The sequence below is a fragment of the Carettochelys insculpta genome, chromosome 2 (assembly GCF_033958435.1).
Source record: "Carettochelys insculpta isolate YL-2023 chromosome 2, ASM3395843v1, whole genome shotgun sequence".
In the NCBI taxonomy this organism is placed as follows: Eukaryota; Metazoa; Chordata; order Testudines; family Carettochelyidae; genus Carettochelys; species Carettochelys insculpta.
The window spans coordinates 7291186-7303494 of record NC_134138.1 but is presented as its reverse complement, the minus strand read 5'-3'; the positions used below and the strand labels follow the sequence as shown (position 1 = coordinate 7303494).

Genomic DNA, 12309 nt, shown 5'->3' with positions numbered 1-12309 from the left:
TTCTGTTGGTGGTGGTGTGACCGTAAAGGAGTCCTTTAATGTAGTTTTTGATATAGACTCCAAATTAGCTCTAATAAAAAGGGATAATAAAGCCAGCTCTTATACAAAAATAAACTCCTCCTTGCTGTCAAGCCTGAACCATTATCAAGAGGAAGCCACATTCTCATTTCAATTAACCTTGTTTGCACCCCACTACGTCCACGCAAATAACAATAACATTAATTCAAGGCACTGGTGCGGGGCATCCATATTAGACAGCTTTGAATATGTACACGCTTTGGAACTGGCAGCTAATGAACCCGAAACTCAACGTGAATTTCCAAATTGCTCACAACAGAGTTTTGAAGCTCTATTACAGAGAAAAATGCTGATTCTTTTCAAGTTCCTCAAGGGGAAAAGCTGTTGTAACAGCAGCATGCGTCTGCCCAAGCCCTAGCCTCTCACTAACCTTCATTCGCGAATCCATTCATTTACACTTACCGCTCGCCCTAAATCATCAGGAAGAGGCAGGGCCTGTTTTTCACACAGCCCCGCAACATGACCACATTTCAGAGCCACTTTTGACCATGCTGGCTTTGCTGCATCCTTATTGCCCTCCTCTTCATCCCTGACTCACTTGCTCCGTCACTGGTACTCCAGTGGCAGCTTCCCTTGACAGAGTCTATGCAGGGTACCAGTGGCAAGTGAAACTGATCGCCCTCTGGGTCTATTCAGTGCTGCCTTAAACTAGTGCTAAGGACTAGATGCCTCAGTGTGGGGGATGGACCTCTGAAGGTCCCCTCCAGCCCTATTTCTGTGATTCTCTCCGGACTAGGACATCAAGCTACCAAACTCACCCTAATCTCTGATCCGGACAGCCTCACACTGTGCCTGCCTCAGATCTAGTTTAGAGGGAGTACAGCGCATGACTAGGAAGAAGAGACTCCTCCCACTGCTATGACCCAAGGACCTTTCATGGACAACTGGCAGAGGGCATAGGAGGTGCATGGTATCATAGGGGATCTTCTGGATCAGTTACACATACAGTTCACAAAAGGGTGATGCGCGGTCTCTACCAAGAGGCAGTAGCCCATTATACTCACTGTGGAATGTAAGCATGGGTACTATTTAAGGAATTGCATCTCTCTCCTGAAAACATTCTTAAGATCACCAAGTCAAAGCCTGTTACCAGGCCACATGTGAGCTCTCGTCCCTTATTGGTCTGAGGTGACTTGAAATCTCTTTGAGGGCCTTACTCAGCAGTGGCTCTGCTCTCATTGCCAAACTCGGGGGCTTTCAAGGGCTTCAGGAGACTAGGTCTGTGTGCCTGTTTCTCTGCAAAGCTCCATAGTGACTTGATCCTTGTGCACAGAGGGCTCTAATGAGACAGAAGATCCATGTGTTCACATATCATGGTACTGGCATGTTAAGAGACACGTACTGTAGATAGACAATGCCCATGAATGTTTCCTGTACATGCACATACAGACATTTTGGAGCATTGGCAAGCCTGAGGTTTAGTAAACCACATTCATTGCCTCACCCTTGCGCTCTTCCACTCTCTGATAATAAGGGGAACCCTCCCAGGAGACATTACTCCCCTCTGAGCTGGTGGGAAAGGTGCATTTGGCATATCAATGGCTGGGTTAGTGATTTCTGGGTCATAGCCAGGAATGTCTAATGGTAACAGCCGCAAACTAGGTGGCTCTATGGTGAGGAGGTGAGGTTTGAACATGTGAAGCTTCAAGAGGGATGTAGCAGCCCACACACAGATTATTTACACAGCACAATCTACAGTGACTACACACCAGCCTGTCTGAAGTGTTGTCAGTATCGGTAATGGCACTGGAGGGCCACCATTCCCACAGAACAGGGCACGGCAGCCAGCTGGAACAGGTGGATAAAGCAGGATATGACTATGGCCAAGTCTACACTAGGAAGTAAAATTGATTTTAGAAACGTACATTAAGCTACAAGAATTGCATAGCTGGAGTTGATTTATCTAAAATTGATTTTTGCCACCATCCACACAGCCAGAGGGTAAAAATCTCCCATCAACTTCCCTTACTCCTCGTGACTGTCAGGAGCCTGTACAGGGATGAAAACCTGCCATGACAGTTTGATTTAGCGCGTCCCCACTAGGCATACTAAATCGAACTCAGAAGATCAAGCACCAGCATGTCAATTTTCCTAGGACTGTAGATGTACCCTCTGAAGAGGCATACCAAGCAATCCTACTTCAGAGGGTACCAAGCAAGAGCTGTGTATGTTCAGAACACAAATATTCATGTACAGATTGACCAAGGCAGGGCAAGAGTCAAAGTATCTTATCACCCTATAATTCAGGATGATTTACTCTGATTTCCTGGCAATTTACTCTCCAAGAATCTGTTCAGTGATCAACCCCGATCTGATATGGACAGAGACCTTTCCACCCACACCCTGCTTTGAAGTTAACAATGCCAAGAGAAGTTGCATCACCAACTAACAAATTTCAGCTTGAACAGTTAAAACCACAAACAACCATCCCACAGTGCACATATGAACAACAAGTGGAATTTGCCCTGCTCCAAGCAGTAGAAAACCACTTTCCTTCCCTTGCTGAATGAATCCACCTGTCTTTCTCTTTGGGCTTGTGCTTGATAAATGAGGCCAACATCACCTTTGCTAGTAATCACACAGGTTAACAGGAAGCTACAGAAGTGAATGCTGGAATCGCCTCTTGCTTTGGGTTGCCTGCTCCCTGCAGTGATAAATCACACCAAATGGGCTCTGAACTCAGCAAAGCTGTTTCTCTTCCAGCCTATGCAGACTCCAAGATGGCATCTGGGGACCTGTGAACCTCTTAAGGGAGACTATCGCTGGGGACAGTCACTTTTGCCCTCTGGTATCACAATGGACATTTGGGGAAATGCACTCACAACATTGTTTTTGCAGATGTACAGGAAACCCTGCATGCGGGATGCTCTTCTATGTCCAAGGCTTGCTAAGATGTCAGTTCCTGCTTCTAGGTATAAAACAGGCTTTACTAAAACAGGTGGGTAATGATCCCCAGTAAAGGAAACCCACAGGTGGGCAGAGACCAAGAGAATGCCACACTCCTGTTCTTTTCTCAGGACAGTTTTTAGGCATGATCTTGCCATCTTTCCTCACACAAATACCTTCTGAAGTCATTCCGGTCTGTAACCCCCTGAATACTACTTATGCCAGTAGCCAAGTACTTGGGGTGCGTGGGGGAAGTTGAGGGAATTCCCAAATGTATGTTAAAAAACAGCTTATACGAAGGCAGAGAGGGACATAACTTTGGCCAGGGGCCTACCAATTTCTGTGGAGCTTCACAAAGTCCCTGAATCAGGAAAGCATCCCTATTCAGGATAGCACTTTGTACATGCTTAGCTTTAAGCATCATTATTATGCTTTAGGACTGTGGAGGGCCCCTGAAAACCCCACTCAAGGTCAGAGCTCTGTTGTGCTGGGAGCCGTACAAATTCAGGACAGTCCTTCCCTGCAGCCAGTCAAAATAATCCTGTACCACAGTGCTGGCTAACACAGATGGTTCGGGCAGGCCTGTCCAGGATGCTGAGGGAGGGCAGGGCAGCAGGAAAAGCCAGCCAGCCAGCCCTCAGGTCAGGGATGCAGGAAGGTGAGAGACTGGGTACGTTAAGGATGTGGACACTCACTGACAGCTTAAGCTCTTTGTTGCTTACTGGAGGAGGAGGAGGAGGCTGGGCCAGGCTGAAGACCTCCAGGTCCTGGCTCTCAGCAGACAAGGGTGGGGAAGTGCCCTGCACAGGGCTGTGCGCACCTTCAGGTGACCAGGCAGTATTTTTCTCATTCCATCCCACCTCCCCCATTCCTGTGGCCTGTAGCCCAAACGGCATCGCCCCAAGATGTTCTTACAGCTACGGCCAGAAAGTTCCAATAACTTTCAACTGTGTTTAGAAATGAATTCTTACCCGCTCCTGTCTCAAGGCATGGATTGTGGGTAGCAGGGCTACAATGCAGGAGAGACAGGGATAAAGCGGGCAGTGGACAGAGCGACACGGACTGTCAGGGAGGGACTGCAGGGCATGGAGCGTGCTAGTTTGCCCTCTCTCAGGTGTCAAACAGACATCAAAAGGCCAAGCAATTATGTTAGGAGCACAGATGAGGCTGCATGGAGGTGTACACTGGGGGTGGGGAGTCAACGGGTAGTGAAGGGTGGCTCATCACTTCCAGCCACTTCCCCCGCGGGGTTTCCTGGGGGGCCTGCAGGCTCAGTAGTGGTGATGTGCAGTCATGCTTGTGCTTGATTTAACCCTCTCTGTCCCAGTGTTCCTGAGAGCTCACAGATAAGCGCTCAGTCACGGTTGGCATGTAGTGGAGGTGGGGAAAGCGTGAAGGAAACCTTACACCTGCAGGCTTCAATTCCACTGTGATTAGATATGAGAAATGCTTCACAATATTCCTCTAAGCATGGCAGGACACACACATGTACAAGCATGACTACAGATCTGGGCAGTAAGGATGTAAAATCCTGTTTAATTAGTTAACCAATTAAATGTTTAAAGTTAACATTCGTTAAATGTTCAGTTTACCCAGTTAAAGGGGGACAGATAGGGGCTGGAGTGTCTCTGACCCATGGTGGGACCTGTGGTGATGGAACAGTCCCCGGCCTGTGGCAAGCTGCTCCAGCCCCTACTGGTTAACCAGTAACATCCTTACTGGACCATTCTATTTAATACACTTAGCACTAGGACCACAGGCACAGCTGGACTGAAGCAAACCCCAGGTCGCTCTAGTCCACTATCTGATAGTGACTGGCACCAAGTATTTCAAAGGAAGTGGTAAGAACCCTGTAATAAGAAACGTGGAATAACTGCCCCTAGATTTGGGCTCCTTCTGGTAGTTGGGAGACATGGTCAGACTCTGAAGCATACTACCCTTCCAAAATGCTTGTTAGCTTTGCCAGTAACAATGAAATTACTGATAAGCGTCCAATCTCTTTTTTCATCTTGCTAAGCTCCTGGCCTCAGCGAAGAGTTCCAGAGTCTGGTTACATGCTAGATTAAAAAAATATATATATATATTGCTCTTTACCCAGTCTGAATCCACCACCTTTGAATTCACCAAGTCTCGCCTTGTGTTCTGAGACAGGGAAGACAGAAATTCCCAAGCTACGCTCTCTTGACCATACGCTGTTTTGCATACTGATGATTAAATGACTGCACTACAAATGCTGAATGCACAAAATCCCCATAGGGTGCTTTGGCGAACAGCTCAGAAGGAGATCCAGATGGCCTTTGGGGTAACTTACGAGTTACACAACAACAAGAGAGAGAGAAAGAGAAACAAGCAAACTACACCGAAAAGTGAAACCTGATAAAAATGGCTCTGTTATACATGAGGCTCGTGGTTAAATCCTTTGGCGGTATCACAGGATTAGTTAACGTTCCATGTAAGCCATTTTGATTACATAAATGGTGTGATGGACTATGAATGGAGCAGAGACATTTAAGCACTAGGGAATGGAGAAACGAGAGGCTGGAAGGTGGCCTCTCGGATGATTTATGACGGTATCTTTGGATGAGCTGTGTGACAAGCAGCACAAGCAATGCTTCCTTGTCTGACAGCTCTCCTATGCTTTGATTCCTGTAGTGCCTCAGGCTCACAGCAGTTCAAGTTGTAGTAAAGCTGGTAGAAGCAAACTACAGGACAGAATTACGTACATTGGGGCTGGAACAATTGAGTGACATAATAGAGGGATGAGGCATAGCATTTGTGTTGTTTTTGGGAGGGATCTTTTCCCTTCCACACCCACTATTAGAGCAGAATGTGAAGACTGAACTGCTTCTATTACTGTGCTACCGGTTACTGTGGGGCCGTGGCTTTCTAGGGGAATAAAAACTTCTGGCTTGGACATTAGTCCCTCAAGTTTGCGTGTCTAACTCACTATCTAGGACTTGATATCTTCTCTCTCATTCACACAGATGCTCGGCTTAACGGGGCGAAGGCCATCCTTCCTCAGCAAAGAATTCTGGCATGTAAGTTAAGCACATGCTCAAATGCTAGGGATTTCATTTAGGCACGTGCTTACTTGCTTTGCTGGGCTGGGATCTCAGAAGTTACATCCAACCTGAAGTACTAGCCAGCGAATGAAGATTAACCTGCTAAATTATCAGCCAATAATCGCTAAAAGAAAATCTAATTATCTCTCAACCTTCGCCAGTGTAATAAAATGAAAGAGCTCCGAACATTTCCAAGCAGCGTGAAAATGATGAAATTAAAAATCATTCTGCCAGACAGTTTCATTGTCTAGATTTTTTTAAGTTAATTTATGTCTCATAACTACAGTACATTCCAACAGCCTCTTTGTCTGACCCCAGCTGTAGAGTGATTTAGAATGAGGCAGTGTTAGAGAGATGGCGGTTTGAGTTCAGAGATGGTAAACACTCTGACTCCAAACGCTTGCATTCTGATCTCAAGAGCTTAAATACCCCTTAACCAGACACATGTTATCAGTACTGCAAACAGCCCCAGGTGCTCTCATCTCAAATTCGCTGCTTAATGCACTAATATACTGATTCACCAAGTTGGTTTAAGAGGCACACTCTGCTCTCATTATAAGCTGTGACCCTGTAATGAGCCTGAACAGCTTGGCAAGCAAACTGCAAATGAACTCAATTTGAAACACTCTATAGCATAGACTTCCCTACAACCAGCAGAAGTGTTGCTTCCTCAGGTCAACTCTATAATAAAGCTGGAATGTGCTCATTAGAAAACCATACAGACCTTATCTTTAGAAACTTTGTGTGAAAATGAACATGTCCCATCAGTCTTCTTGCATGTGCCACGGAGAAATCTGTCAAAGAACCAGAAGGTGGTTTAGAAACGGACTGGAATATTACAAAGCTGCTCACAGACCAGGCTATTTTAAACACAGAAGATACCCCAACTCACCATTTCATCATTGTACAAGCCTGAGGCCCAGTTCAAATGGACATTACTCAACTGTTCCATACAGTTGCTATTAAAGCCCATTTCACATACCAAACTGATATTTATCTTTGCCTCTAAAAGAGCAAGTGATGTCTCAAGAAAGATTTCTAGACAACTAGGTAACTTATCAGTGACCAGAGAGGGACCTGAGCTAAAAACTTCAGAGCTAGTGTTTGAAACCCTGACATCATCAGCAGGATTATTTATACAATGGGTCAGCAGCCTTTCCAAGGCGGAGTGCCGAAATTTGATCTTTTGACCTCTGTGTACAGACCAGGTGCCGATGATGCTTTTTAAAGTCACTAAGGCCGTGTCTACACTAGCCCCAAACTTCGAAATGGCCACGCAAATGGCCATTTCGAAGTCTACTAATGAAGCGCTGAAATGCACATTCAGCGCTTCATTAGCACGCGGGCGGCCGCGACACTTTGAAATTGACGCGCCTCGCCGCCGCATGGCTCGTCCCGACATGGCTCCTTTTCGAAAGGACCCCGCCTACTTCGAAGTCCCCTTATTCCCTGGGATTCAATTTCGAAGTGCTGCGGCCCCCACGTGCTAATGAAGCGCTGAACGTGCATTTCAGCACTTCATTAGTAAACTTCGAAATGGCCATTTGTGTGGCCATTTCGAAGTTTGGGGCTAGTATAGATGTAGCCTAACAGTCCTACTTCCAACAGCCTCATTAATAAATAAACTGAGATGCAGAGCTTTACCATAAAGGTGGTAGCTGGCAGCACGGTCTCTTGTTAATCCACAGGCAACATGGCTTTGAGCAAGCTCCCGACTGCATGGGGGAGGAGGGGTGAGGCTGAGCTCCCACCTTGTGTGCTGATGAAAATCAGCTTGCGTGTCACACTTGGCACCCATGCCAGGGATTGCTGACCCCTGGATTTATACTATGGTAGTGCACAACGGTCCAGTTGCACAGAGACTCCATTCGGCCAGGTGCCGAAGGCCTAGTTCTAGTTCATGGGTGTTTCTAATGACAGGGATATCAGAGATGAACTCTGAGATGAAGACTGGATCGCAAGAGCCTAAAACCAAACCCCTAAACCAGTGGTGCACAAAGTGGGGAAGGGGTGTGTGCAATTTTGTAAGGGGGCATCGAACGACCAGCTGCTGGGTCTCAGGCTCATCCAACTCATTAAACACGTTGAAATATGTGACTGTTTTTAAGTCTGTATATTCATGTTTTACATGATTGATAAAAGCTTTTACTTTCTACAGACTTTTCTTCTTACACGTGCCAAAAGTTTTTTTTCTTCCCCCCATATGAATATAACTGAAATTTCCATCATTTGGGTTACATCAGACAGGAACAAAAAGTGGGGCCCAATGTAAAAAGTTCGTTCACCCTTATGCTAAAACCTGTGCTAGCATTGAGAACCAGGGCCTTGAGATTAATCCGTACTGAACTGGAATTCATTTGCAAATTTGATGCATTTAAACAAGGCCTTAACAGAGATTTCAACTATCATGCATTACAAGGACAATCTACCCATCTCTGGTATTTGCAAAAATGGAACACATCCTACTTAATTTGCTTCATCAACTGGTTCTACTAGTGAGAGGTAACCCTTTCTCCACTCACCTTCCCCCCTCATTCCTCCCTGCTAAATAAACCCTAGATTCTACTTGTCTACTCCAACCACCTGGAAGTGGGTCTTGCCCACAAATGCTCATGGCCTGATAAATGTGTTAGTCTCTAAGGTGATACAGGATGGCTTGTTATCTAGACACACAGTGACAGTGGATTTTAAAATTCAGATAGACACATTCGGAGTTCTGGTTCAGATCCAACTCTGTTAGTTACCAGAATCCTTCAAATACAGTTTCTAGATGTGACATACTCCCTTGGAGTTAACACACCACTTCATGTGATGCTACAACTTAAGCTATGATTTTTGAAATAGGGCACATCTCCATAGAGTGCAGTGTAAGTTCATCCAAATGACTTTCAGCAGATGAAGTGGGGATTTAAAGAAGAAAATGCTGAAGTCTACCACCACAGCATCAATAGTTGGGTAAGAAACAGTATCAAACCTAGTCATTTTTCAAACTTCGCACAGCAATAGGGACAAGTGAGATGAGCTGGGAACAGTCTTCAATGCTTCTCTGTTAAAGTAATAGCCCTTCTCGGCTAAACATCATCCCATAGCATGCTCCAGCTTGCAACCAACACATGCAATTCAATTCAATTCAATAATTTGATTGGCATTACAAGCTCCAAGAGGGTTGCCACAGACAGTCTCCTCAGGTCAGTGGTAAGATCCATATGTGCACAGTTCGGGATTTGATCTCTTGGATCCATTTGCTATCACTGACTCCTGGCATGCTGCTCTAAAGGAGACAGCACTCTCTGGAGTGGAGAATCCGTGTGCAGCAACATTCAAAATGACTGTTTAAGACCGCAGTGGGCTGCCATACTCTACTGGCAACAGCACTGGGTGTTTTGAGGAAGAAATCTTGGAGTCTGACCTGTCCCCAGAGAAGAAACTCCCCAGCCCATGGCTTCAATTTTTAACAAGCACGGTTACTTGTTTCAGGCCTTAATTTCAGACATGCTAACCCTGCATCAAGCACCCCATAGCGCCTTTGTTGGTACCTAGAAACATAGGGCTCAATGCTGCAAGGTGCTGAGTGCTTTCAGAATGTTACAGGAGGAAGCAAGCAGAACACGGATCTGCAATATGCTACTTGTCTAATCAATTAAAAAAGATATATTGGCGTTAGAAAAGGGCAACTAAAATGATTAAGGGTTTGGAACAGGTCCCATATGAGGAGAGGCTAGAGAGACTGGGACTTTTCAGTCTAGAAAAGAGGAGACTGAGGGGCGATATGATAGAGGTATATAAAATCATGAATGGTGTGGAGAAAGTGAATACAGAAAAGTTATTTACTTGTTCCCATAATATAAGAACTAGAGGACACCAAATGAAATTAATGGGTAGTAGGTTCAAAACTAATAAAAGAAAGTTTTTCTTCACACAGCGCACAGTCAACCTGTGGAACTCCTTACCAGAGGACGCTGTGAAGGCAGGACTCTAACAGAGCTTAAAAAAAGAGCTCGATAAATATTTGGAGGTTAGGTCCATGGATGGCTATTAGCAAGGGGTAAGGGATGGTGACCAGCCTTTTGTCGAAGGCGGGAGATGGATGGCAGGAGACAAATCGCTTGATCATTGTCTTCGGTTCACCTTCTCTGGGGCACCAGGCATCGACTACTGTTGGCGGACAGGATACTGGGCTAGATGGACCTTTGGTCTGACCCAGTATGGCCGTTCTTATGTTCTTAATTATTTGCAACGGATTTTTTCGGTGGAGCGGCAGTTGTGGGGGGGCAGCTGCCCCTGGGCCGGTATTTCAAAATGGCCTGGAGCTCTGGCCACCATTGCTGCTACTTTGGCCATGGGGGCAGCTGCAGCTCCAGATGCTTTTGAAGTGCTGCATCAGCATTGATGACTGAATACCTAAGGCCCTGACTCTTTGCCCTTGTCCATGCCTCTTCTAGGATGTGAGGCCAGTTCCCCTCCTATCTTGCCCACAGCAGCTGTTGGCCCCACTGGTGGAGCTCAGAGGACAATAAACGAGGCTGGAATCAGCACAACTACTGTGCGACAGAAAGCAACCCACTAGTGCCAAAACTTAACTCTAGCCATAGCACTTGCTATCTACATCAGCTCTCGATGCGAGAGTACGCAGCTGTGGTGAGGTCTGATGGTGTTAGGTAATGGGTGGCAGAGGTCAGCCTTGAAAGCAAGGTTATTGACAGATGTCCAGTGGCATGGAATGGTGGACACTTTTCCCTTGGCTTGACATCCCTCTATTATGAAAGGCCTGGGCTGATGGGTATGTCCTATAGCACGTTTTACTGTTTGTTCACTGGGATTAGTCATGTACGGCTGTGGCCCAGACTCTTTCCTTCTCAGAAGCATTTTCTGCACATCCCACATCAAGATTCAGACTCCAGGAGGAGTTTGTTCAGAGTCTAGAGCTAGAAGTGCCAGGAAATATGGTGGTGTGAACAACATCTCAGTCCCAGAAACACAGGCTGGGCTGAAAGCAGGTTTGTGCAGAGGCATGGTGGAGGGAAGACAGCCCAAATATCTGATTTCTTCAGGTACTCCCTCAAGAGGAAAGCGTACCATGAAAGACAGGACAGCTCACGCCTTGTACAACTCTACATTTCTGTGGTTCTCAGAAATTGGCGTGCTTCTGACTCCTGTTCAAAACTTCCAAAGAATGTCCGGACACGTTTTGGGATGAAAGACAATCTCTGAATTTAAGATCATTACAGTTAATAAAGCAAATCTTTCCCTCAATCACATGCACCCACTTTTAAGTAACATTTGCCTGGCATGACACATTTTGTAGATGTAAAAGGCCACGTTGACTCAAAGCACTGCTGCTGTTTGGCCTGTTTCATTAAGGTGTGTGAGGCAGGCACCGAATGCAGGTTAGTTCTGTGTCTACCATATAGAGATGAAGCACAAGTGTGCATTCGCAACAAGAAGAGTTACGTGTTCATGTGCTCACCTGGTGCAGACAGCTACTTTTTCAGGATCATGGATGTAGGGACAGTTCTCTCCCCGGTTACATTTGCCAAAGCGGTTGTAATACATGCAATATTCCTTCTTCTCTTTCTTCTGCTTGGCCTGACGAATAATGGCTAAACTCCGCTGAACAGCTCGGCTAAACGGAAGGGGAGAGAGAGATTTAGGAAATGTTTCAAACATCAAGGCAGCACCCCTACAACATACGGAGAAGTTTTCCTGCCATCAAACAAAAAAGTCTAGGGCAGGGAGTTTGACTTCACCGCAGTGTGACCCCTTTTGACAACAAAAATCACTACACGATCCCAGGAGCGGGAACCGAAGCCTGAGCTCGCTGAACACCACTGACCCAGGTGTGGGTGCCACAGCCTGAGCACCACTGCTCCAGGCAGAGGAGCCAAAGCTGAAGGCCAATGGCTTCAGCGCAAGACAGGGGACCTGTAATCTAGGCCCTGCTGCCAAATGCAGAAACCTTTAGGCTTCAGCCTTGACCCTGAGTGATGGGTTTCAGGCTTCAGCCCAGTGCCCAGCAAGTGCATGGCATCCCTGGCCACCCATTAAAATAGGGTCAGGAGCCATTTTGGGGTCCCAACCCACAGTTTGAGAACCACTGGTATAGAGCAAACATTTCAAAAGCACCTAAGCAACTTAGAAACCCAATTCAAGTAATTTAAACACTTAGGAGCCACCGCCTCATTGAATTTCAAGCTCCTAAGTCACTTAGGTGCTTCTGATAATTTTACCCAGAGTTTCTGAAAAACGACACTGTGAAGTTCATCCTCCAGGATGCATCAGAGAG

At 46.1% G+C, this 12309-nt stretch overlaps 1 protein-coding gene across 1 annotated transcript in view; it reads right to left on the bottom strand.

Moving 5' to 3' along the window:
* ZC3H3 (zinc finger CCCH-type containing 3) overlaps positions 1-12309 on the bottom strand; it is a 369370-nt gene that overhangs the window by 101570 nt on the left and 255491 nt on the right. Inside the window, exons 7-8 of the mRNA XM_074986583.1 lie at positions 11494-11649; positions 6751-6820 (exon numbers count right to left, since the gene is read on the bottom strand). Of these exons, the coding sequence (XP_074842684.1) occupies positions 6751-6820; positions 11494-11649 (226 nt within the window). The remainder of the gene's footprint in view (positions 1-6750; positions 6821-11493; positions 11650-12309) is intronic.